General features: G+C 37.2%; 1 protein-coding gene across 1 annotated transcript; it reads right to left on the reverse strand.

The window, feature by feature from the left end:
- Nucleotides 1–4,406: 4,406 nt before the first annotated feature.
- Nucleotides 4,407–22,732, reverse strand: LOC127962458 (very-long-chain 3-oxoacyl-CoA reductase-B). The gene is made up of 11 exons (XM_052562026.1): nt 22,466–22,732; nt 13,773–13,819; nt 13,296–13,371; nt 9,355–9,462; nt 8,991–9,055; nt 8,816–8,860; nt 8,239–8,273; nt 7,161–7,242; nt 6,834–6,899; nt 6,453–6,602; nt 4,407–5,451 (listed from the first exon to the last, which is right to left on the reverse strand). Exons 1-11 carry the CDS (start codon nt 22,620–22,622, stop codon nt 5,344–5,346), a joined length of 939 nt encoding a protein of 312 aa, XP_052417986.1. The 5' UTR covers nt 22,623–22,732; the 3' UTR covers nt 4,407–5,343.
- Nucleotides 22,733–23,224: the final 492 nt, after the last annotated feature.

A 23,224-nucleotide genomic window follows, 5' to 3' on the forward strand; every position in this document is an offset into this window, starting at 1 on the left:
TTTATGAGGCTCGAAAGAAACTAGTAGAGAGTGCCTTCTTATCTATAATCGATTATGGTGATCTTCTGTACATACACGCAGCTACAACCCTACTTAGGAAAACAGATTCTGAGTATCATGCAGCCTTACGCTTTGTTTCTGGTGGAGAGTCACGGACGCATCATTGTATGCTTCTTTATCATGGTTATTCTTACATCATAGGTGAAAGTTACATATGTATTTATTTATCGCAAAAGCTCTGTTAGGCAAATTACCCTTTAGTATATCAAATCGCTTAATTTACTCAGGTTCCCATTAGGCTAAAAGTGCCAAGGGTATTTTCAAATTTTGGCAAAGGTGCATTTTCCTTTTATGCTCCCTGGGCCTGGAATGAATTGCAAAATGTACTCAATTTATATGCACTTCCAACCCTAAGCACCTTTAATCTTCTTTTGCTAAATGTTTTATCAGATACTTGTGTTAGTTGATCTGGTTTTACTCTGCTTTTGACTGTTGTAAATGCAACCGGGGGGGCCCACACTTTTATAAACAAGTGAAGATATCATGACATGTTCCCAAAATTGTCACTAGGGTGCTGTAAAATGCCAATTGGTATTCTATTTAGAATGTATTATTATGAACATCAGCTTTGGGTCACATCACCATACAACTGTCACCCCAGTGCTCATGTGATTTTAAGAGACCATAAGCCAAACTCTATTCATCAAAGGCAGGGGTGTCCAAACTTGGTGATAAAGTGTTAGACCTGCCTGGAAGCTTCTAGTATGCTTAGATAGACCTTGAGTAGTTGGTTCAGGTTAGTTTAAATGGGGTTGGAACTAAACTTAGCAGGACTGAGTTTGAACACCCCTAATCAAAGGTGTCATGAAAAAGAGGCTCCTAGCCCCATTTTTATTGATAAAGTGTAATGGATATTAGAACTTGACTTCATGCCAATTCCAGAATTAATTTGAATGAAACCGAGGAAAGAAAACAGAATGATTTCCAATTATTCTCTCAATATAACATTGTGAGCCTTTCAATAAACAAACATTAACATTATTATACTAAATTTGCTACACAGCTTAAAGGAATATTGTTCAAAATTAAAATAATTATTTACTTACTTACCATTGGCCTACTTAAATCATGATGCAAGCCCAGAATAATCAATAAAGGAGTTAAAGAATATATATCACTGGTCTCTCAGCATTGGCAGGCAAGTTGTTTGGAAAACTGGCCACCTAACCATCAGATAGCTCAAAGTAGTTTGAGACTATTTTTTAAACTGACGGTGTTTGTATGGAACAGGATTTTGTATGAAAAGAGCAACTTGGGGATTCTGCTAAATTACTTGAGTTCCACAGAAGTGTTTGCAACATTTGGAGCCAAGCTATTCCTTTAAAGCTTGTAAACGAGGGCAGAACAAACAGCAAATATATACTTCTGACTGTTAAATACTGAAGCTTGGAAGATGTCTAAGATCAATGTTCTGATCCCAAGAACAGATTTAATTAAGATACATGCTTGGTAAAGCCTGTGACAAGTCCTTTTTTCATCAAGTTAAGAATCTATAAAAAGTGCAGAACACAAACATTATCAAACTAACTTAAGAATCACACTTGAAGAGTGTGAGAAGCTGATACATACATGCCTAAAAAACTTTGTCACATAACATTAATTTAAGTTTTTAAGAATATCACAGCGAATCAAATTTTAGGACTTAAGATTACTATTATCACTGGGCAACACTGAAAGTGAACCAAAAATGAAAATTGTCATCACCACCATTTAGTTCCAAACAAGTTTACTTTTCCTTCTTCTATGGAACACAAAATCCTATATTTTAACCTAAGATGTTGACAACCAAACAATCTGACTTTAACGGTATGGACAAAAAGCAGGTTTGAAATGACATGAGGGTGAGTAAATGACAGAATTTCCACTTTGGGTGAACTTTTTAAAGACACAAACATAATCCGTTTGTGTAAATCTTGATTACTCAAAAAAATCAAGAACTCAGTCACTCACTAGATCTACATTTCACTTTCAAAACTTTATTGCACAGATCATTCAAAGACAAAATATAAAGCAATTATTTTCATATGCATCTGTGAGAAAACAGTCTCAAGAGAGATTTTGCCTTTGACAAAACCCTAACAGTGCTAAAGTGCTGCCCAGTAATTCCACAGCTTTTCTAAGCTAGATGGACAGGCATGCAACACATTTCCAGTTAACATTAAATGTAACATGCTACACACTAGCCATCTACTAGTGCAAAGAAAAATCAGAACCGACATGTATATTACAGCTCAACCAGTAAATTACCCATCTTTGGTAGATAAAAGCAGTTTGGGTCAGTCAGTCTGGCTTCATTGTGAAGCATCTACCCTGACTGTTCCCTTAAAATAGTCTCCATTCTACACCGAATCTCAATCTCTCAGTCCATTCAGATTCAAGGTGATGTCCACACCAGCCTGCAGGCCCCTCGAGTTACTGACGTCCTTGTGTGCATCGGCGCAGACTCTCCAGTGACTGCAAGAAGGTGCGCCGAGCCTTGTCTTCCTCCACTGTGTATGGTCCTTCCTCGTCCACCTCCTCAGCAATCTTGTCGCAGCTAAACTGCTTCTTCTTCTGCAGGACAGAACGGGCCCTGTCACAGTCTTGGGTCCTGGACGAGCCCAGCATCTGAGGGAATTCCTCCATAGCCAAGGACATTCGGTGAACAGCCAAAGCATTCATGTGGCTCATCTCCACTGCATGTGCAGACATTATGGAAGTCTGGATGAATGAGGACAGCTTCTTTCAAATGTAGTTCTTGCAAGTTGAGTTAGTCTTCCAATGCCACGCTTTTAAAGCAGAAAGCCAGACTGCTGGTAGAAATAGATGAAGAAACTGTAGGGAAGCTCTTCAGTCGGTTTGCTGCTCCTGTTCTGTGTCCGTCGCGAGTGTTTGTAAGCCAGAGCTGCTGTGAGGCTTTATATAGGCCTTCTCTTCCCACACACTCCACACGGCTCCTCCTTCATCACAGGACTGTCATGCTTCCGACTTCCATTCCTTTCCTCCGGAATCACCCCCTCACTACTGCCTGGAACAAACACGCATGCGGTGTGCAACAGGGAGGGGGCTGAGGGACAGCACTTGAGGATTTGGCACTCAGACACAGCATGACAGACATGGACATCTATCAGAGGAGATCGACGTGACACCCAGCAGATGGTCTTTTAAATGCGGCTACAAAGCTACAAAATTAACTTTTATTGAGGCCCAACAAATACATTTTTGGTAGTACTTAAATGCTAAGGGCATGTATATGGGTTAAACACAGATGGTTCTTGCCTGCAGGGGAGAAATAGAGGCGGGGGGGGGAACTCTGGGTGAAGTCTGGTGAGCTCAGCTCAGGACTCAGGAGTGCAGTCCTTACTGATAGTAACTAAGATCCCTGATGGGATGGTAACAGACTGCTTATCAGAAGAAAAAAATAGATTTTGAAAAATGCAAGAAAGAAAAAAAATTGTGATGTGAAATGAAGAAAGTGTCTAAACTACAGGTCACTAATCAAATAGGTATATACTATTGTTCAAAAGTTTGGGGTCAGTAAGAATTAGGTAAGAAATTAATACTTTTACTCGATAAGGATACATTAAATTGATCAAAAGTGACAGCAACAGCATTTACATTAAGGACAATTCTATTTCCAATAAATGATTATTTTCTATTCAAAATCACAGAATTCTAAAAAACATTTTTTTTTACATTTTCACAAAAATATTAAGCAACTCAGCTGTTTTCAATATCAATGTTTCTTGATCCCCAAAATTAGCATATTGTAACGATTTCTGAAGGTGCCACTTGACACTGAAGATTGGAGTAATGGTTGCTGAAAAGTCACCTTTGCCGTCACAGGAATAAATTAAACAATATTTCACAATATAATGCATTTTGATCAAACAAATGGAGCCTAGAAGCATAATAAATTTCTTTAAATCTCAACCAAAAAATAAAACATACTGACCACACACAAACTTTTGAACAGTATTGTAAATTTGTGACATTGTGCAACTCTTTGAACATAAATTAAGATACCCTTGCTACCACTGAAGCATTCAACTATTCATCTATTAGGAAATTAAGCCATGGCAGAATCCTCATGACATCATAGCCTTACTGAATAATGACTAAACCTTCACAGTCCATCTTTATCATTTTACCACAAACACATTTGCAATAAAATTATATATATATATATATATATATATATATATATATATATATATATATATATATATATATATATATATATATATATATATATATATATATATATATATATATATATATATAACAATGTATGAAGTATATTAAAAGTCAACTACCAGCTCCCTTTTTGTGCATTAAACATTAATCAAACATAAGAGTTAGAAGCGTTATTAGAAAGATGCTTTTATTTGCAGGATCAATTCACAAGCAGGCATACTGAGTGCATTAAATCTGTTGTTGCAGACTTTAGACATTTATCTTGTAAAAGTTTTTCACAACCGTATCATTTATTATGAATTCAGGAATTCTAAGAATTGTTTTGGAGCAAATACTGCTTTGTCATAGACCAGACCATAACGGAACAACAGCCTTAGATTTCGAATTAACTGTTTTCAGAACTGTACACCGGATGTACACGGACCTCCCACAACAATGTTAGTGCCATATAAAATCACATCTTCTTCCAAAAAGATGCTCTAAAGATAGAACGCACAGTGCCATCTGTGATGGGCACAAATAGTTCATGTCGTGCTTTTAGTTTGTAAACAACTGCTGAGTCAGAAGAAAAAAAGCAAAAATGGACCAAGATTTATAGGTGCACCATTTTGTAGATGCTGCAGATGCAATTTTTAAATGATTGCGGGCAACCTGCTTAATTTCACTTGCAAATCTTTTGATTACATTAATAGACATGTTGTTGCACGAATAGAAACCGCAATCAGGTTGGGAACTTTTTTCTTTTTTTTTTTCATTGTTCATGTTCATCAGATCACTATTATCAGATAACTACCAATTTACTCTCTTTAAACATGAAAGAAAACCAAACAAACTGTACTGATCAATGCTGTAAGTGACTGTTAGGATACAAAGAACTTCAGCTTTGTCTTACCAAGCTAATAAGAGCTGTGTTGGTCAGCGAAGGCTGTTCAAGCAAATCGTGTTTTAGTAAGTTATGACTCAATAAACCATTCTAATGTCTAGAAAATACTTTGCTTGTTTTGAACCATCCCAGAAGCAGTTGGGTGTGATTTTTTTTTTTGGTTGGTCCCTCCTTTCATTTAATCACACCATCCCTTCATCCCTCTGTCTGTCCTTTTTCTGCTTCTAACCTTGCTTCTGTTTCTTCAGATAGCGTGCACGCTGGGACAACCCCATGCTCATAACATATTTGTTGAGCAGTTTCGCAGGAAGCAGAGCAGTAGTCACCCAACCCTGCGGCAGTGACATAATAACAGACTTGTTATCCTTGTAAATACAGGTTATGAAAATAATCCACTTCCATACTATAGTTTATATCATCAACAAGCTTCCATCATTCAAATTGTGTTAAGTATAGTTTGTAGGATGTTCACTACTGTTCAAATGTTTGGAGTCTGTGCAATTATTATTATTATTATTTTTCTAGAAATGAAAACCCTTATTTAGCAGAGGTGCTTTAAATTGATCAAAAATGATAGTAAAGACATTTATAATGTTGCAGAAGGTTTATATTATAAATAAATGTTTTTCTTTTGAACTTTCTATTAATCAAAAAAAATAGAAAAACTATATTTAAATTTAAAAGAACACTTATTTTTGATGAATTCCGAGAGTTCTCTGACCCTCCGATAGACAGCAATGTAATTAACATGGATCAAAGCTCAGAAATGTAGTAAGAAGATAATTAAATAATTAATGTGACATCAGTGGTTCAACCGTAATTTTACGAAGCTACAACAATATTTTTTGTGCTCAAAGAAAACAAAAATAACAACTTTATTCAACAATTTGTCTCCTCCGTGTCACCCTATGGCAGCATTTTGGAGAGTATCACATACGTAAACGACGTACTCTGTTCTGTGTCAACAGTACGCGGATAGATTTACACTTTGATCTTGACATTTCTGAGCCTTGATCGTGATAATTACATTGCTGTCTATGGGAGGGTCAGAGAGCTCTCAGAATTCATCAAAAATGTCTTAATTCATGTTCAAAAGATGAACAAACGTCTTACGGGTTTAGAACAACATGAGGGTGAGTAATTAATGACAGAACTTTCATTTTTGGTTGAACTATCCCTTTAAGGTAATGTTAGAACATATTTAATATAAAATAACAAAACATGAATTTAAACTGTAATGTTATTTTGCAATTTCAATGTTTTTACTGTATAATGAATTCACTGTAAACCTGAACACTGAATTAAAGATGAATGCATTTTAAGAGGGTCTCACCATGACGGCATGAGGGAAGTAACCATTGGACTGAGTCTGCAGGCCTACAGTGCTCAGCTGGGCTTTAACGTAGCGTTCCGGAGAGGGGATGTCAAGAGTGGCCCTCCTGATCTTGCTCAGTTTTGTTGTCACATAAAATGGCAGCACGCTCTTCAAGGCAATACACAAGACACTTAATCAGTATACCGTAAGTAGTTGAAATAGCATAAATCTGGCTAACCAGAACATCAGTAAAAAAAAACTCATCCACTGCATATCTCAAATGGCATTATACTTAGAATCATCTGTGCATATTGAAATGGTGATGCCTTTTAGACAACAACATGCTGATGTCTGAATTCTGGGTTGACTTTAAGCTACTGTTAATAAATCATCACTCACCTGTATAATAATCCCTTTGCTTTTGTACTCAGCCTCAAGTCCACGGGAGAAGAAGTCCACAAAGGCCTAGTGGTTTTGAGAATAATCATGTAATGTGTGTATTTTAACATCATGAATGTTTAAAAAAATAAAAATAAATAAAACTTAACCAAGAGCATCAAGCTGCAGTATCATTCTAATATCAACAACTAATATGCCCAAAATAGTGCTGCTAAACATTTTCTATACAGCAACGTCCTTCTTCAGCAACAAGACAAGACAGACCTTTCTAACAAAGATATCGAAAAACTGATCAGTGGTTGAGAGAATAAGAGACCGATGACTTGCCTTTGAGGAGGAGTAGAGGGTGAGGAGAGGAACTGGGTACATGCCACTCGCAGAAGCAACATTCAAGATCACTCCTTTTGACCTGGAAAAAAAAAAAGTTGTGTTGTTTCACCCTTTAATGTTCAATCTGTCGCAGTACAGCACATAAGCATGTTTTACACAGACAGCAGTGCTTAAAATGTCCAACGTAGTCGTTCCATTTTCACTTGACAGCACAGAATTATCCCTTCTAACACACTGGTACCTGCTAATGGATCCCTGCATCCCTGTTGCTATGGTAACCAGTGCCCATGCCAGTGTAGTACATACTGTTGCATTGTGTGCTAGTGCACACCAGACTCAAGGGCTCCAGATGGGACGCGCTACAAATACTTTTACTTGGCTTTTATTTTTTTGCAAACTAAGGAAGTCCCTAACTAAATTACATTAGTTGGAGAATGTTCCCATTAAATCGGTTTAATTTCATCGTGACACACTCAGCTTCTGCCATAAGATTAATTAAAGGGATAATTCACCTAAACTGAAAATGTTATCACTCACTGACCCTCATGTTGTTCTAAACATGTATGAATTTCTGTTAAACAAAAAAAATTGAAATTTTTGAAGAATGTGGATAACCAAACAGTTGTCGGTCCCCAAATACTTCTATAAATGCTTTGAAGTCAATCGGGATCAGAAATGTCTGGTTACCCGCATTCTTCAAAACATCTACTTTTGTATTCAGCAGAAGAAATGTTTGTGTGTGTGTGTGTGTGTGAAAATATCTTTAATAGCTTGTCATCAACATGCAACATTTCTAATTGCTAGTCTGACAGATCAAAATGTGAAAGTGGAACATGTGTTCATGATTACTGGACTGAAGTGTGCAAGATGTAAAGGCCAAAAACACTGCGTAAGCATGGGATGACCAAACTGTGCAAAAATAACCACATACAATTTGCATGACACACACTCTTGTGGGACAGAGCCTACTAGTTAGTCATAATGCTGCAAGTATAAGAACCATTCTATCTGCTTTACCAAACAGTACTTTTAATGTCAACAAAAAGTAGTATAGTTTGGTGATTTCTGAGCTTACCTCTCTACCATCCGGGGCAGTACCAGTCGTGTCATCTACAATAGTGTGAGGAAAGAGCATATGAATCTGATCTACAAGGTTTAAAAGTTATTGCACAATAAAGTTAAATCTTATCAACTCAGGCAATCTTGTCAGTAACATTACACACATGCATGAAAGCACACTGTCCCATGTCTATGAATGCACATGTGTTTTTCCAAACCACACAAACACTGTATTATAACTGAATAATACAGTTTGGATCCTGAAGGTGGCAGCATAGACTGGCTGTATAATAAAAAAAGTGCAACGGCAGTGAGCAAAACTCAACTTTCATATCATCATATCGGAAGTGATGTATATTTTTTATGAATGAGTCAAAATTGTTAATCACATTATGAAGAAATGTTTTTTCCTTAATAAAGTTCATTGAAACATGAAAACACTTACAATCAGAATTTAAAAACTCCCTTTTAAGCGCTAAAAGGAGTTCTGCAACTTTTTGCTACCAAATCAATGGATGCATTAACAGTTTTCAGACTCGGTGGATAAATAAAGGCCGTTTCTAAGACAGGAGTGAGGAACTAATTTCTTTTACCTGACAAACTGAGGTAATGTTGATGTTGATCATACTGTTGATGAACTGCAATCAAAACGGTTCAATACGTTACCAACCAAAACCATCAACAGCGAAACGGATCACAACAGACAATTACACTTCTGCTAATCAAATGGTAATTTTGTGTAATGCACAAACAGCTACACAAACTCACACTGTCAATATCAGGTATGTCGAGGAAGAACTCAGGGTAGGAATAAGACACTCCAACATTGTTTACTGCAGGAAGAACAGACATACATGAATTTAAAGGGCAGGTTATTAAAAAACGACTTGCAAAGCGCTTGAGCAATAATAATAATAATAATAATAATAATAATAATAATAATTAACAGGATATTTTAAAAAGAGATCTGGAAACACAGGTAGTTCCCTCCACCTTCCTATAGCTGGCAGCAAATACTAAAGTATCACAGCAGAGACAATTCATTATTTAAATAGAACATATTGCTCTGGACAAAACCAAATAAGTCAGTATGACATCCCACTTTCACCTAAATGAAAGATATGTGATATACCTAAAACTCCGATTTCAAGTCCGGCCAGTCCAGACTCAATCTTAGAGTAGATGTCCACAGAGCCAAAGTCAGCAGAAATGGTTTTGGTCTCGACATTATACTTGCTCTCTGTAGGGTGAAAAAGGAAAAGCAGAATTTGTAAAATGTTAGGAATACAAGAGCTTTATGAAATGTCATAGAATATTAACGACTTGATGCAACGCTGTCTTGCATTGGTTTGATTTGATGAAAACAAGACACTGTTTTTAAGTGTAAAATTCTAACTAAATTCTAAATAACTAACATACTATTATCAAATAACTGCAACAAAGCATGTCACTTAAACTACAACTGCAGTTTCTCTTCACAAGAGCATGATTCATTTCTGTAAAATGCACTAAAATGTTCTATTGTAAAAGTAGGCTACTTTAATTATGGAATATGTCTAAGAATATGGATGGGGGGGGGGGTGAGGAGAGTGAATGAAAGAAAAGAAGTCCATTCAATACACGCTCTAGCAGACACTGCTCTGCTTCACTGAAAGAAATGTGACGTGTATATTTGCACTTAGAAATTCATACTTGGAATATGTGGGTAATATTATTTTATTTTTATTTTTTCTAGATATCACTTGGTAAATAAACAGCTCTGAATGTGATGTCAATTGGACACATTTGGGACGAATGGTACATTTTGGCACAATCATCAGTATAAAATGCTAGTACAATGATATTTTGGCCAATACGCAATCAATGTGATGTCATAAGCATTAGTCAGATCCCACTTGATTGATTAACAGATGTCTGCAAATTTCAGTTCCACATGTAAATACAAAATGAATAATGTGTGGACGGAGGGCTACATGATTTAGATCAATCTAATTGTAAATCTTCAAATAAAAAAATGGCAATTATGATTTAAAATGCAAAAATAAAATACGCTCCAGGTTTTATTTGGTTGCTTGTATGACTGCACATTTTGGCCCAAACTTGTAAATGGAAATAAATAACACAACAACAACAACAACAATAATCATATTACTATTATTAATACTAAAACTAAATGAAAATGTTGAACAATACAAAATATAACTTTTCTCATCTCGAATTGTAAAAAAAATATATATATTTACAATCAAACTTTTGGTGGGGAAAAACAGCTGTTATAAACTTCTCATTAAAGGTTAGGAAGATAGATAAGGAAGATAGTTGCATGTTACATTCCCAAATAAATATTATAAGCTAATGTGCTCCAAGACAATGAAAACACTGGATCAGGAGCTGCTTGTTAGTAAATGATCACAGTGCCCTAGGGATGGAACGATTACCGGTTTGCCAATAATGATAAAATTCCCCACGGTTAGTATTACTGTTTCAGATTTTAATTATCATTAAAACCATATTTGATTACGGCGATTTGAACAACTCATGATGTTATCCAGTATAAAGCAAAGTTTTAAGTAACAGTCTCACGTGCGCACAGCATGCAGAGTAGATTCATTTCAAGTGAAAACATTGTGGAAAGCTTGGAGGTTTTAAAAGAGGGCTAAGGGAATTATACAAAAGAATATATTAATAAACTCATTATATGTATGTACCCCTGAAGGCATGCAATACATAATAATGTTCTTAAGGTGTTCATTTGAACATAAGGCCTAACTAAGGCTGTTCATGTCCAAATTTCAACAATGAAGCTCATATTACAGATAATTCCGATGGCATGTGTGATCACAATGCTGCTTTGTCTATGGAGGTTATGGGAAACAGCTGTAATTCTGCTCTTCCATAAGCGCCACCCACTGTCAGACAGTGGAGTTACAGCTACATTCAGCCTGTGTGCGTTTTTTGTTAGGTCCAAAAAAAAAAAACTGATGTGTATATAGAATAATCTACAGAGCAGATAAAATACATACCGTATTTTCTGGAATATAAGTCGAACTTTTTTCCATAGTTTGATTGGTCCAGCGACTTATAGTCAGGTGCGACTTCTCTATCAAAATTATTTTCACATGAACCGAGAGAAATGAACCGAGAGAAAACATTACCGTCTACAGCCGCGAGAGGGCACTCTATGCTGCTCAGTGCTCCTGTAGTCTACACTGAAGACATAGATCACCCTCTCGTGGCTGTAGACGGTAATGTTTTCTCTTGGTTCTTTGTTCTACATAAATGCCACTTATAGTCCAGTGCGACTTTTATATGTTTTTTTCCTCATCATGATGTATTTTTGGACTGATGCGACTTATACTCCGGTGCGACTTATAGTCCGCAAAATACGGTAATTTATTAATCAATAATCATAGTGACTTAAACCCTTGGCTTTATTAAAAACTGAAATGTGAGGATTAAGATTTCATGTCACCATTTCAGTTTTATGTGAACGTCATCCATTTTATTACATAATTTGAAATTTGAAAATTTCCAGCATATTTTAACAATATTTTGATAATATCGATAGCTGTGATAATTTTGGTCACAATAATCATAAGAACTTTTCATTTAAATTTTTTATTTACCGTTACATCTCTGCAGTGCCTAGCTTCATATTTTACCTCATATTTCTTTCATCAATCCCCACTAAGCCATATTGTGTTTTAAGTTTAATTTGATTAATCATTCAGCCCTAATAGTGTATACAACACAAGTATAATATATAATATACACCAAACAAAAACTCCTGCCCTTCTGGAGGACACCGCCACACATGTAAGAGAGGTTAAGTGTCATTATCTCCATCACTTTTGTCAAATAAGTCCAACTGCATCCGATGAAAGATGCACATGATTGTATTTGCCAGTGTTCAGTGGAGGTCACTGGGCTGATTTCCTCCATTCAATGCTCTCTCACTCTCTCTCTCATCCCCGCCATGACATATCCAGGATCCACCTCCATCTGTGAAGTCGCGCTCTGCTGCAGCAGCCAGGCAGCTCAATTGGCAGAGTGCCTGCCTTTCAACACAGAGCTAAAAATAACTCTGCTCATTAACATCCACATTCATTTAGCAGAGGGAGACACTCTCTGCCTCACAAACAGAAGCAGCACTCGCTGCTCACGACTTTCTGTTTCTCACACACACGAATAGGTACCTCACAGGTCCTCTGCACACAGGCAAACACAAATACACATTTGCCAGCACATGGGAGCACACACGTGTGTGCATGCTCCAAATCATGCCATCCTCCTCAGATCTGGAGTCAGCCAACCAAATGAATCGGTGGGGGGGGGGGGGGTGCATGTGCGATTCAGCCACTGCTGCTTTATTCATTCAATGATGCCATACTAGGAGATCCTGCTTTTGCTTTGTTCTTGCGGTGCCAGTGATAAAGAACAACCAACAATGTATTATACATATTAAATTGTAAATGATTGTAAAAAAAATTTAAATGTTTTTTTTCTATAGCATTGCACACACAACAACATACTTAGGATCACAAAATGATCAGAGTATTAATTTCATAATAATATCTTTTTTTTAAATAATGAATAAACAGAGTGGTGGCTTAATCCAAAGATATTTGGCCATTGGGAGATTGTGCTTTGCTTGTCCAGTAATTTACTTGCACGCAAAATAGACTAATTGTCCATATGAGTCATAAAAATTAAAATGAAGTGATAATCTTGCAGAAAAATACTACACACCCTCTGAATAATTATGATCTATAATTAATAAATAAATCAATATAATTTATATTCACATTTAACTTACTGGTTTAGTTAATATATACTATTATGGTAAATTAAAAAATGTAGTGTCTTTGTTTACAAAATGATAAATGCATGTTTGGAAGCAGGTGTATTTTTTCGATGGAATTATTTGATGGTATTATTTTGAAAATACACACATTTTTAATGAAAATCTGTCAGAACAACTGTATGAATGATTGACAAAAAAAATGAATACAGTTTGCTTTTGCTAAAAGAGGTCCACACAGTTTTATTAAAAAGGTCTAAGCAGATACCTACCGATGGCTTTGGACACTTCATCCAGCTTCTCTTGAGTACGGCTGATGAGAACGATAGCAAAACCTTGTCGAGCAAGCTGCACAGAATCCAAAACATTTTACATTACTTTGATTATACATTAAATCACTCAGGATCAGATCAGAAGTAATCTAGCCTTCACAATCAAATCATCCATTTTTATTCATACTACAAATCAAAATGATCCTACTCATCCTAGTACACTATTACAGAATCAGATCTCGTTTTAATAATTCAGAATGGTATATAATAAAAAGCACAATTCATAAAGGCCATCAGATGGTAGAAATGAGAAGCAGCAGGGTGGCAAATGCTTGCCGGTTTGTCGACTGTACAAGGCAAACCTTTGAGAGCGGAGTTTTCCCTGAACTCTGACTGAGACCTCTAGTTTGATGACTCATTGTGATTTCCGTGAAGAGAGGGGGGAAAAAAACACAAATAAAACCTGAGGAATCTTACCTCCTCCGCATAGGCTTTTCCAATTCCATCGGTGGCCCCAGTCACAACTATAGAGAAAAAGACAATGTAGGAGAATATAAATGATCGAACTGACCAAATATACACATCCCCTCAATGCATGTGTAAAGACAGACTGAAAGGAGGTGTAATTATGTATTTTTATAAACAGAGAAAGCTATTACTTTCTTGAGAGAAGAAAGATTTCATTAAATCCGGCTATAAAAACGAACAGTATTCTTTCAATTTAAAAAACAGAAGAGTCCAGGGACTCTCAGACATGTTAAACCTGGGTGCCTGCTGATGGAAGCATGGAAATTACAGCATTTTTGATTAGCTGTCCTGGCTTCACTTAGACAACAAGCCCCATAACCTCCCAAACATGGTTCACCTTTGCAAAAACGGCTTGGAGACAAGCAAAGAGGAAAACGGTTTCATATTTATAGAAAGATCAGAAAAGCTTGAATTCATGCTCGGTTCCCTGTTCACCGGACATCAAGGACACGGGACACATCCCCACCCTTTAGCCTGGCATCTTTGGTGTCAGAGATGCCAGCACTGATTAAAGATTTACATGGGCAGCCCGGCTGGAGTAACACAAGAGAGTGAGGCGAGGGAGGGGTGGATGACGAACAATAAGACAGCGCAAGGGAGGAGCGAATGAGGACTGATCCTGGGGGCAGTTAAAAATAGAAAGGGAAGAGTGAAAGGCAAGCGGCTAACGGAGAGTACAGTTGGGAGGGGGCGGCACACAGTTAGAGGCAAGGGAACCATTTTCCCAGTTATTTTTAAACACATTTACAATACATTACTCCACATGAACGCTGCTCTATGGCCAAATGCCTTCATCTCATAACACACCCGGAGCAATGTCTGCAAACACACGCTGGAAATGTGAATGAATGAGAGTCTTATTCAGAAAAAGATCTCACGTGTTTAACGCTGTTGTATCACATCACATCTGTACTTTACAGTTTAAATAGACATCCAGTGTGAAGATGTATCTGTTTGCAGAAAGGTGCACAAATTCCTTGATGACTGGAGAGTTCACAAGAACAGCATTTATTTCTAATCTTTTGTAACATTATAAATGCCTTTACTATCAGTTTTGATCGGTTTAATAAACCCTTGCACAAGTGTTCTGACCCCAGATGTCTGAACAGTAGCGTAAATATTAATAAACCTTCCCCAATAAAAGGATTTCAGCTATTTTTAAATATCCGCCACACTATTTTCTGTGATATAGAACTAAGCCTGCATCAAAGTAAAAAAAAAACATTCAGATTTTGAGCATCATCTGTTAGAAAATTTCAGAGAAATATCTTCAGAAGGTGCTGCCAAAACTAGTGATGAGGAATTTGGGTCAGTGTGATTCAAGGTTTTTTTTTTTAAGTACAGAACTAAAAATATATGACGTTCAATTTCTCACACAAAAGAAAAATGCAAAAATAAACCTTCGCTAAAACCACAATATCAGAAGCATTTCAGTTTTGCAAACGTGAGGTAGCAACAGGGAAACACCCTTTGCTAATTTCACATTAGTATAACTAGCGGGTTGTCACAAGCACGAAAAAAAAAGTGTTTTTCGTAGATCTTCTCGAGCTACATATCAAAATATGAAATGCTGGAGTCTGGTCAACTGAGAAATGATCTCATAAGAGTGAAGACGCCCCCTCACAGCGCACACTGATGCTGCTGCTGCTAAATATTCTGAAGGCTAAAAAAAGAACAAGAGATGAAAATACCAGGCAAGCACTGCAGCCTCGTCTGGAACAGCTGCAGCACTTGAATACAAACGAGCCTCAGCTTCCCCCGGCATCACATGCACTGCACTCCTCCTCCCCGGGCTCACGGACCAGGCCGTACGTGCAGCCGTACAGAGAAGCCATGCATATAAAGAGCCATTTACTGCAGCTGCACGTCACACAATGAAGAGTATGTGAATGAATCTACAAGAAATGTAGAATGGTACGCATGATTATATATACACCTGACTGTTGCATTGTGCTAGCTGCTGCCAAAAATGCAGTTTTATTTAGAATTTTCTATACATTTTGAAAGTCACTGCATGTTTAGATGAACTGATTTTACAATATCAGATGTATGTGTTCATTAACAGTACAGTTCAAACTACAGTTTACTGAATAATCCATAAAAAGTAAAAAAAAAAAAATTCAAGGGGTTGTAACAAGCAGACAGTTCTCCACCAAGTTTCTCTCTTCGGAACCTGGAAAACTTTGAGAAAAACAAAAGTGCCATCCCTCACTGCCCTTGGATGTTCCCATGTTTGCAGTGTTATGTAATAGCACGCCCCTCTCCGTCCACAGACCGGGATCCTCCCTCCTCATTGGATGCCGCAGTAGAGGAATCAAAGTGTCTCCTGGGCCCCCACTCCCAGTAACATGCTTCTTAATATAGCATGGGATGCCACGTGCCTCTCTCGACGGCTTTATTTGCTTCACATCAGCAGCACTGTTCAAAAGGACGGTTTTAAAATCGGCTGCTCTAAAAATAGAGCGAGATGCATTTATTTTTCCCTGAGGCAAGATATTTTCAGAAAGGGGGAGAACTATGTGAATGTCTTCTGCAAACGAGTGTGCAGTACAGTAGCGTTACAGCAATTCATAAATATCTATTAATGAAGCATTCAGAACAATGTGCACAAGAGGGAAAGAGCCTTCAATTAAAGCCACGGCAACAAAGAATTGCAATCAACGCCACAATTCTTGTTGAAATACTGCTTATAAATTAATCAATTGTCATGTCATCATATTGAAATGTGTGTGACTGTACGTACGTGTAGTATGCACATTTTAGTATTTATGACTCAAATTCTCAGTAAATGACGAGCCAGTGTACCATGCTAATTCCTTGGAATAAATATTAATCACATTTACAGAGGACATGGATGAGACTTAAAGCTGCACTTCGTCAGTATATGTTCAGGCAATATACTTCTATATATATATATATATATATATATATATATATATATATATATATATATATATATATATATATATATATGTGTGTGTGTGTGTGTGTGTGTGTGTGTGCACGTGCATGTGCCTTGACTGATTCATAAAAAATAAATAAATACAAATATCTATATGTCTAAGTTTAACAGTTAATAACAGTGTAAAAGCACCAGAGAATTTGAGAAAAAGAAAGGATGCAGAGGAAACACTGCACATTGTTCCATGAGAAAGAGCAGGGAACGACAGTAAAAGAGATGGCTAAATGGAGGGAGATAATGTTAACCAAGAAGATGAGACATATCACAGAGGTTGCTCTTCATGAGAGACGTAAATTCACACAAAAACTCAAATGTCCAACTGCAGCTCTCGTTCAGTCAACCAATTACATCCAACCAGCAAACACCTTCATTCACAAAAGTAGCTACACACAGACATTCAGATATTAATGGCAGAGAAATTAAGACAATGGCATTATTATCAAGCCATTATTACCTGGTATTTGAGTGATAGTTCATCCAAAACTAAAAAATTGTTGTAAATTTATTTACCCTCTGGCCATCCGAGAAGTAGGTGATTTTTTTCTTCAATAGAACACTTAAAAAAGGTTTTTAGTTGAAACCATTTTTGGTGATACTAAAAATTCAAGTCAACAACAACCGTGACTTTGGAAGACAAAAAAGCATATACAGGCAACACAAAATGACCAGCCATGGTTTCTGAATATATATTGAAGAGTTCTTATGAAGTGAAACGATTGGTCAGTGCAAAAACTGTACATTATTCACAACATTATTACTTAAAACCTATACCTAATACCTATATAAACCATAGCCTCAGGAAAACAGGAAAGTCAGATTTTTTTTTCCTTAAACTGGTTCTCACAGAGAAGTATTTTAATGAACTGGTTTAAACAACTGGTTCACCAGGTCCTTTCAAAAGCATAAGCAAAAAAAAAGAAAATTCAGAGTTTCCCCACTCGTAATTACAACTTTGTGGTGGCGTTCATGTCGTTTAACTCACAAATATGATGTATACAACATGACTTGAACGCACCAACAGTTCATGCAGGGAGCTCACTTCTAACGAGCTGGTTATCTGAATCATGTGTGTTAATAAAGAGATGCTAAATATGCAGAGCTGGGGGGTGTGAGGTCTGGAATTGAGAACCGCTGGGGTAACGTTAGGTCTACTTGTTAATAAAGGATTTTGTTTCTGAATTATGTTACCATCTGTTTTAATGGGATGTATCAAAATCTGACAGGGTAGCACAAATCGTCAGTACACCGGCGTGACGAGACAAAACGAATAAAACCCATTACAAACAAGGCATTTGGTGTATCCAGTGGGTACATAATTACAATTATCTCTTTGAAACTTTAGTCTTTTTAACTTTAGGGATTGTAACACTCCAAAGAGAAAGTATAACTTAAAATCATCCAAGTATATTCAGCTTAGGCATGTTCTCCCTTTATTTTTTATTTGTATATATACAGTTTTTAAATATTCAATATCGCTACTCATCATAAGTACTTGGTAAATTATCAGCGCAGCACAAGACATTCAGACTAATATCATATAATTTACGTCTCTATGATGATTGGTTGATATACCAGAAGGGAGACTAGCCTCATCTGTGATGTTTCTTTTCTCAACACTCCTAAGCGCTGAAAGTGAACACTCAATGCTGATTGGCAAAAAAAAAAAATTACCAACGGAGGCACAAGAGCTCAGAGATCAAGATGCCGATTAGACAGCGTGATTATTGCACAGGTGTGTCTTAGGCTGGCCAAAATAAAATGTGCAGTTTTACTGTATTTGGGGGGTCCGGGGGGCTGTGAAAATCAGTCAGTATCTGGTGTGACCACCATTTGCCTCACGCAGTGCAACACATCTCCTTCGCATAGAGTTGATCAGGTTGTTGATTGTGGCCTGTGGAATGTTGGTCCACTCCTCTTCAATGGCTGTGCGAAGTTGCTGGATATTGGCAGGAACTGGAACATGCTGCCGTATACGTCGATCCAGAGCATCCCAAACATGCTCAATGGGTGACATGTCCAGTGAATATGCTGGCCATGCAAGAACTGAGATGTTTTCAGCTTCCAGGGATTGTGTACAGATCCTTGCAACATAGGGCTGTGCATTATCATGCTGCGACATGAGGTGATGGTTGTGGATGAATGGCACAACAATGGACCTCAGGATCTCGTCACGGTATCTCTGTGCATTCAAAATGCCATCAATAAAATGCACCTGGGTTCGTTGTCCATAACATACACCTGCCCATACCATAACCCCACCACCACCATGGGCCACTAGATCAACAATGTTGACATCAGCAAACCACTCACCCACACGACGCCATACACGCTCTCTGCCATCTGCCCTGTACAGTGAAACTTGGGATTCATAAATGAAGAGAATACCTCTCCAAAGTGCCAGACGCCATCAAATGTGAGCATTTGCCCACTCAAGTGAGTTACGATGATGAACTGCAGTCGGGTCGAGACCACAATGAGGAAGACGAGCATGAGCTTCCCTGAGACAGTTTCTGACAGTTTGTGCAGAAATTATCTGGTTATGCAAACCGATTGTTGCAGGAGCTGTCCGGGTGGCTGGTCTGAGACGATCTTGGAGGTGAAGATGCTGGATGTGGAAGTCCTAGGCTGGTGTGGTTACACGTGGTCTGCGGTTATGAGGCCAGTTGGATATACTGCCAAATTCTCTGAAACACCTTTGGAGATGGCTTACGGTAAAGAAATGAACATTCAATTCAGAGGCAACAGCTCTGTTGGACATTCCTGCAGTCAGCATGCCAATTGCATGCTCCCTCAAAATTTGCAACATCTGTGGCATTGTGCTGTGTAAAAAAACTGCATTTTACAGTGGCATTTTATTGAAGCCAGCCTAAAGCACACCTGTACAATAATCATGCTGTCTAATCAGCATCTTGATATGCCACACCTGTGAGGTGGACGGATTATCTCAGCAGAGGAGAAGTGCTCACTAAAGCCCTATTCGGACGAGACTAGTTTTACAGGGGGTCGTTAGAAAAATATGTGTTTCACAGACGTACTTGATGATTTTAATTCCGTCCGAATCTGCCACGTCTGTGTTTTTCTCACACAACCTCTGTGATAATTCCAGAGCAAATTACCTACTGTTTTTCAGCAAACTCAGTGATCCTCTGTGAAAACTAATCCTGTCCGAATGCGAATGTCTGTGATTGCCGGTGATATTTTATTTCACAACGCGTTTCCTTGTGTGTTTTGGCCAACGTGAATTACCGTAGATGATCTTACCGCGCGCATGTTTGATATATTTGCTTACCGGCAAAGAAATAGTAATAAAAAAATAATACAAATAATAAAATCAAGAGCAAGATTACGTAAACTGTAAATACCGACTATTGTAATATCAGCATCAGGTAAGATTACTCACGTTCATTTATGCACTCAGTTACATAATGTTTTAATTACATATGTACCTTTATGAAAATTAAACATACGGTAGGTTTAGCCTACTACACAAAAAAAAGGAAAACAACTTAAACTAAAGGAACCACACAATAACATGGTTTTGCTATAATAGCGATTTAGTGTTTATTGTGTAATAATGCTAAGGCAATCATTCTGAATGAATGCAATGCACGCATACAGAGCGCATCATCTCTGTGACGCCCAGATGCACAAATCAGACCCTCCCACCTCTGTAATAAACACGGAGATGTTAGTCCCGTCTGAATTGGCACATGAAAAATCGCAGACGTCAGGTGGTAAGAATCGAAACTCAAACGTAAAACTAGTCCTGTCTGAATAGGGCTTAAAACAGACTCAGACAGATTTGTAAACAATATTTGAGAGAAATGGGCCTTTTGTGTACATAGAAATAGTCTTAGATCTTTGAGTTCAGCTCATGAAAAATGGAGGCAAAAAAAGTGCTGCGTTTATAATTCTGTTCAGTGTATCAATGGATCGCAAAAAAAATGAATGTCAATTAATTTTCAAAAAAGTTGCATCATTAATAATATATTAAAATAATCTAACTCTCATCATAAATAAAATGCTTAAAAAGCACTGTTTTTTTTTTCTGAAAACATATTTCTGAATGATAAAATGAATCTTGGTTAATAAAATATCAATACTATCAGTTTCTCTAAACAAAAAAAAGAATGACAGCCAGGAATTCACTTGATTAGACATGAGCTAAAGTCAAAATCAGAGTAAAGCATGTTGATGAAGTGAGTGACTGGTCTAAACTCTACAGAATGATGGACTTTTGGAACTCCACGTATGATAAGCCCTTGGTCAAAAGTCAAATCTACGTATAAAGTAAAAAATGACTACAGTGTGAGGATCACTCCCACTACTGTGCTTAAACATCATTGGCAGAGTGTACACTAGTTAACTCCAGATCACCCTCTTCACCATCGCCTTCATTACGTCAGTTAAAACCCAGAGCCATGAAATACTTTATGACCTTGTGCTTCTAAGAGCTTCTGTAACTTTACGATTAACAATCTATATCCCAAGAAACTAAAGACCCCACGAAACAGAATGGCAAGCACATTTTCTTGCCCATGCTTTTTACTTCCTTTTAAAAACAAGATGTTTGCTATTAACCATTGATATATTTAGAAATATTTTTCTCATAGGAAAGCATTATAAGCCATGAACCGAACCAACAATATAAAAAGTGACTCACATGATTGGTGTCACCAGGATTATTTAAAAAATAGCTAGAGATAATGCAAACTGATGACTTTTTACAGTCGATTAATGGTCTCGGTGCTCATTGTAGATCTGAGTTCAAAGGGTCACCAAAATAAATAGATTTTCTTTTTTTTACTTTAAGAACCTGTTGCACCTGCGGGAGAAAGGGACACACACACACACACACATACATGTGTATATATATAGAGAGAGAGAGAGAGAGAGAGAGAGAGACTTTAATTTAGGTACCAATTCTCACTATTAACTAGCAGTTTTTTACCATGCATATAACCAACAAACTGGCTGTTTATTGTGACCATATTTTAAATCCATACCCAATATCTAAACTTAAAAACCACATTCCTAACTATTAAGAAGCAGTAAATTATGAGTTTATTGAGGCAAAAGTCATAGTTGGTGGTTAATAGTGAGAACTGATCCCCAAACTAAACTGTGACCAAAATGTGAAAATGGTAATTTATAGTCTGTTTTAAACGGATATAAACTAAAAATGAACTGACACAAAGTTTCAATTTTAATTTCATGTTTTGTTTTTTAACCACTCATTCAATAGTTTATCCATGAAGTAGCTTATTTTTACTATAAAGTAATAACTCATTAAATATTGCACTTATGTCTGTATTTCTGTTCTGCAATCATTTTATAGGACAAGTGGTGCCTAGAGGGCAAACCAAACATCTTAATACTTGGTTCTAGTCCCTCCAATCAAGCTCTTTTTAAACAACAAGGGACGCAGCACTGCACTGAAGCAACGAGATCTTCAGGTAAAGCAGCACAGTGGAAGTCATTATAAAAAAAGTGTAGCAAAACAGAAAATAAAGTTAAGCTCCAGTCCTCATTTTGATAAATGTTGTATAAAGTGCTTCACATTATACGACCATCACGTTACAATGATGACACACAGTAACTGATGGCTGACTGTTAAAGTGGCTTGCCTGATAATAATGAAAGTGTTCGCCTTATCTGTCATTGTAGTGTGTTTACCAACCTGCCCATTTCCCGAGTTTGGTCGCCCGCATCAAATTTCCATTGCCCACAATCCACACGCGAATCCCGCTGAGCAGACAGCACAGAGTACTGACCGAGAGCCAGGCCACAGTGACAGCCCCGATCCAGTACAGTGCATCTGTCAGCAGCTCCATCATCACACGCAAAATCACAACTGTTTTTCACTTGTGTTTGCTACAAATAACGATGGGTGTAGGTAGTGTCGGCACGTTAGTGTTCAGGATGGATTGAAGAACATCCGCTTCCGCGTTAATTACGTATTGTTGCGTGTTCAGCAGACTGCTTTCTGATTGGATGTCAGCTCTGTTCGTTAGCTCACGTCTCATGTCTGTCAGCGAAAGACTGAAGATGCATTATCTCTGCCCCTCCTGCAAACTCATATTGGAATAGGCTTTTTGATCATTTATATTGGAAAAATATATATGATCCATACAACATAGATGTTTCCTCACAAAGAAAGTAAAATATATATCTTTTAAATTAGTTCATAATATTTACCCAGTCAAAAATTTTGACACTAATTGCTGTTTCTGTCAGAATGACACTGATACTCTTCTTCACTTGTTTTGGTCGTGCAGTTATACTCGGAAACTTTGGAAAGAATTAAATGTTTAGATTTTCTTTCATTTAAGTAATGCCAACTTTCTTTATACTTTTCTTTTTTGTTAATGTAACACTCTCTACCTTTTTTCTTCTTTTTTTTACTATGATGTTGTTGAAGTGTTCTCTGTCTCTATTC

This window comes from Carassius gibelio, chromosome B7, assembly GCF_023724105.1.
Source record: "Carassius gibelio isolate Cgi1373 ecotype wild population from Czech Republic chromosome B7, carGib1.2-hapl.c, whole genome shotgun sequence".
Taxonomy (NCBI): Eukaryota; Metazoa; Chordata; class Actinopteri; order Cypriniformes; family Cyprinidae; genus Carassius; species Carassius gibelio.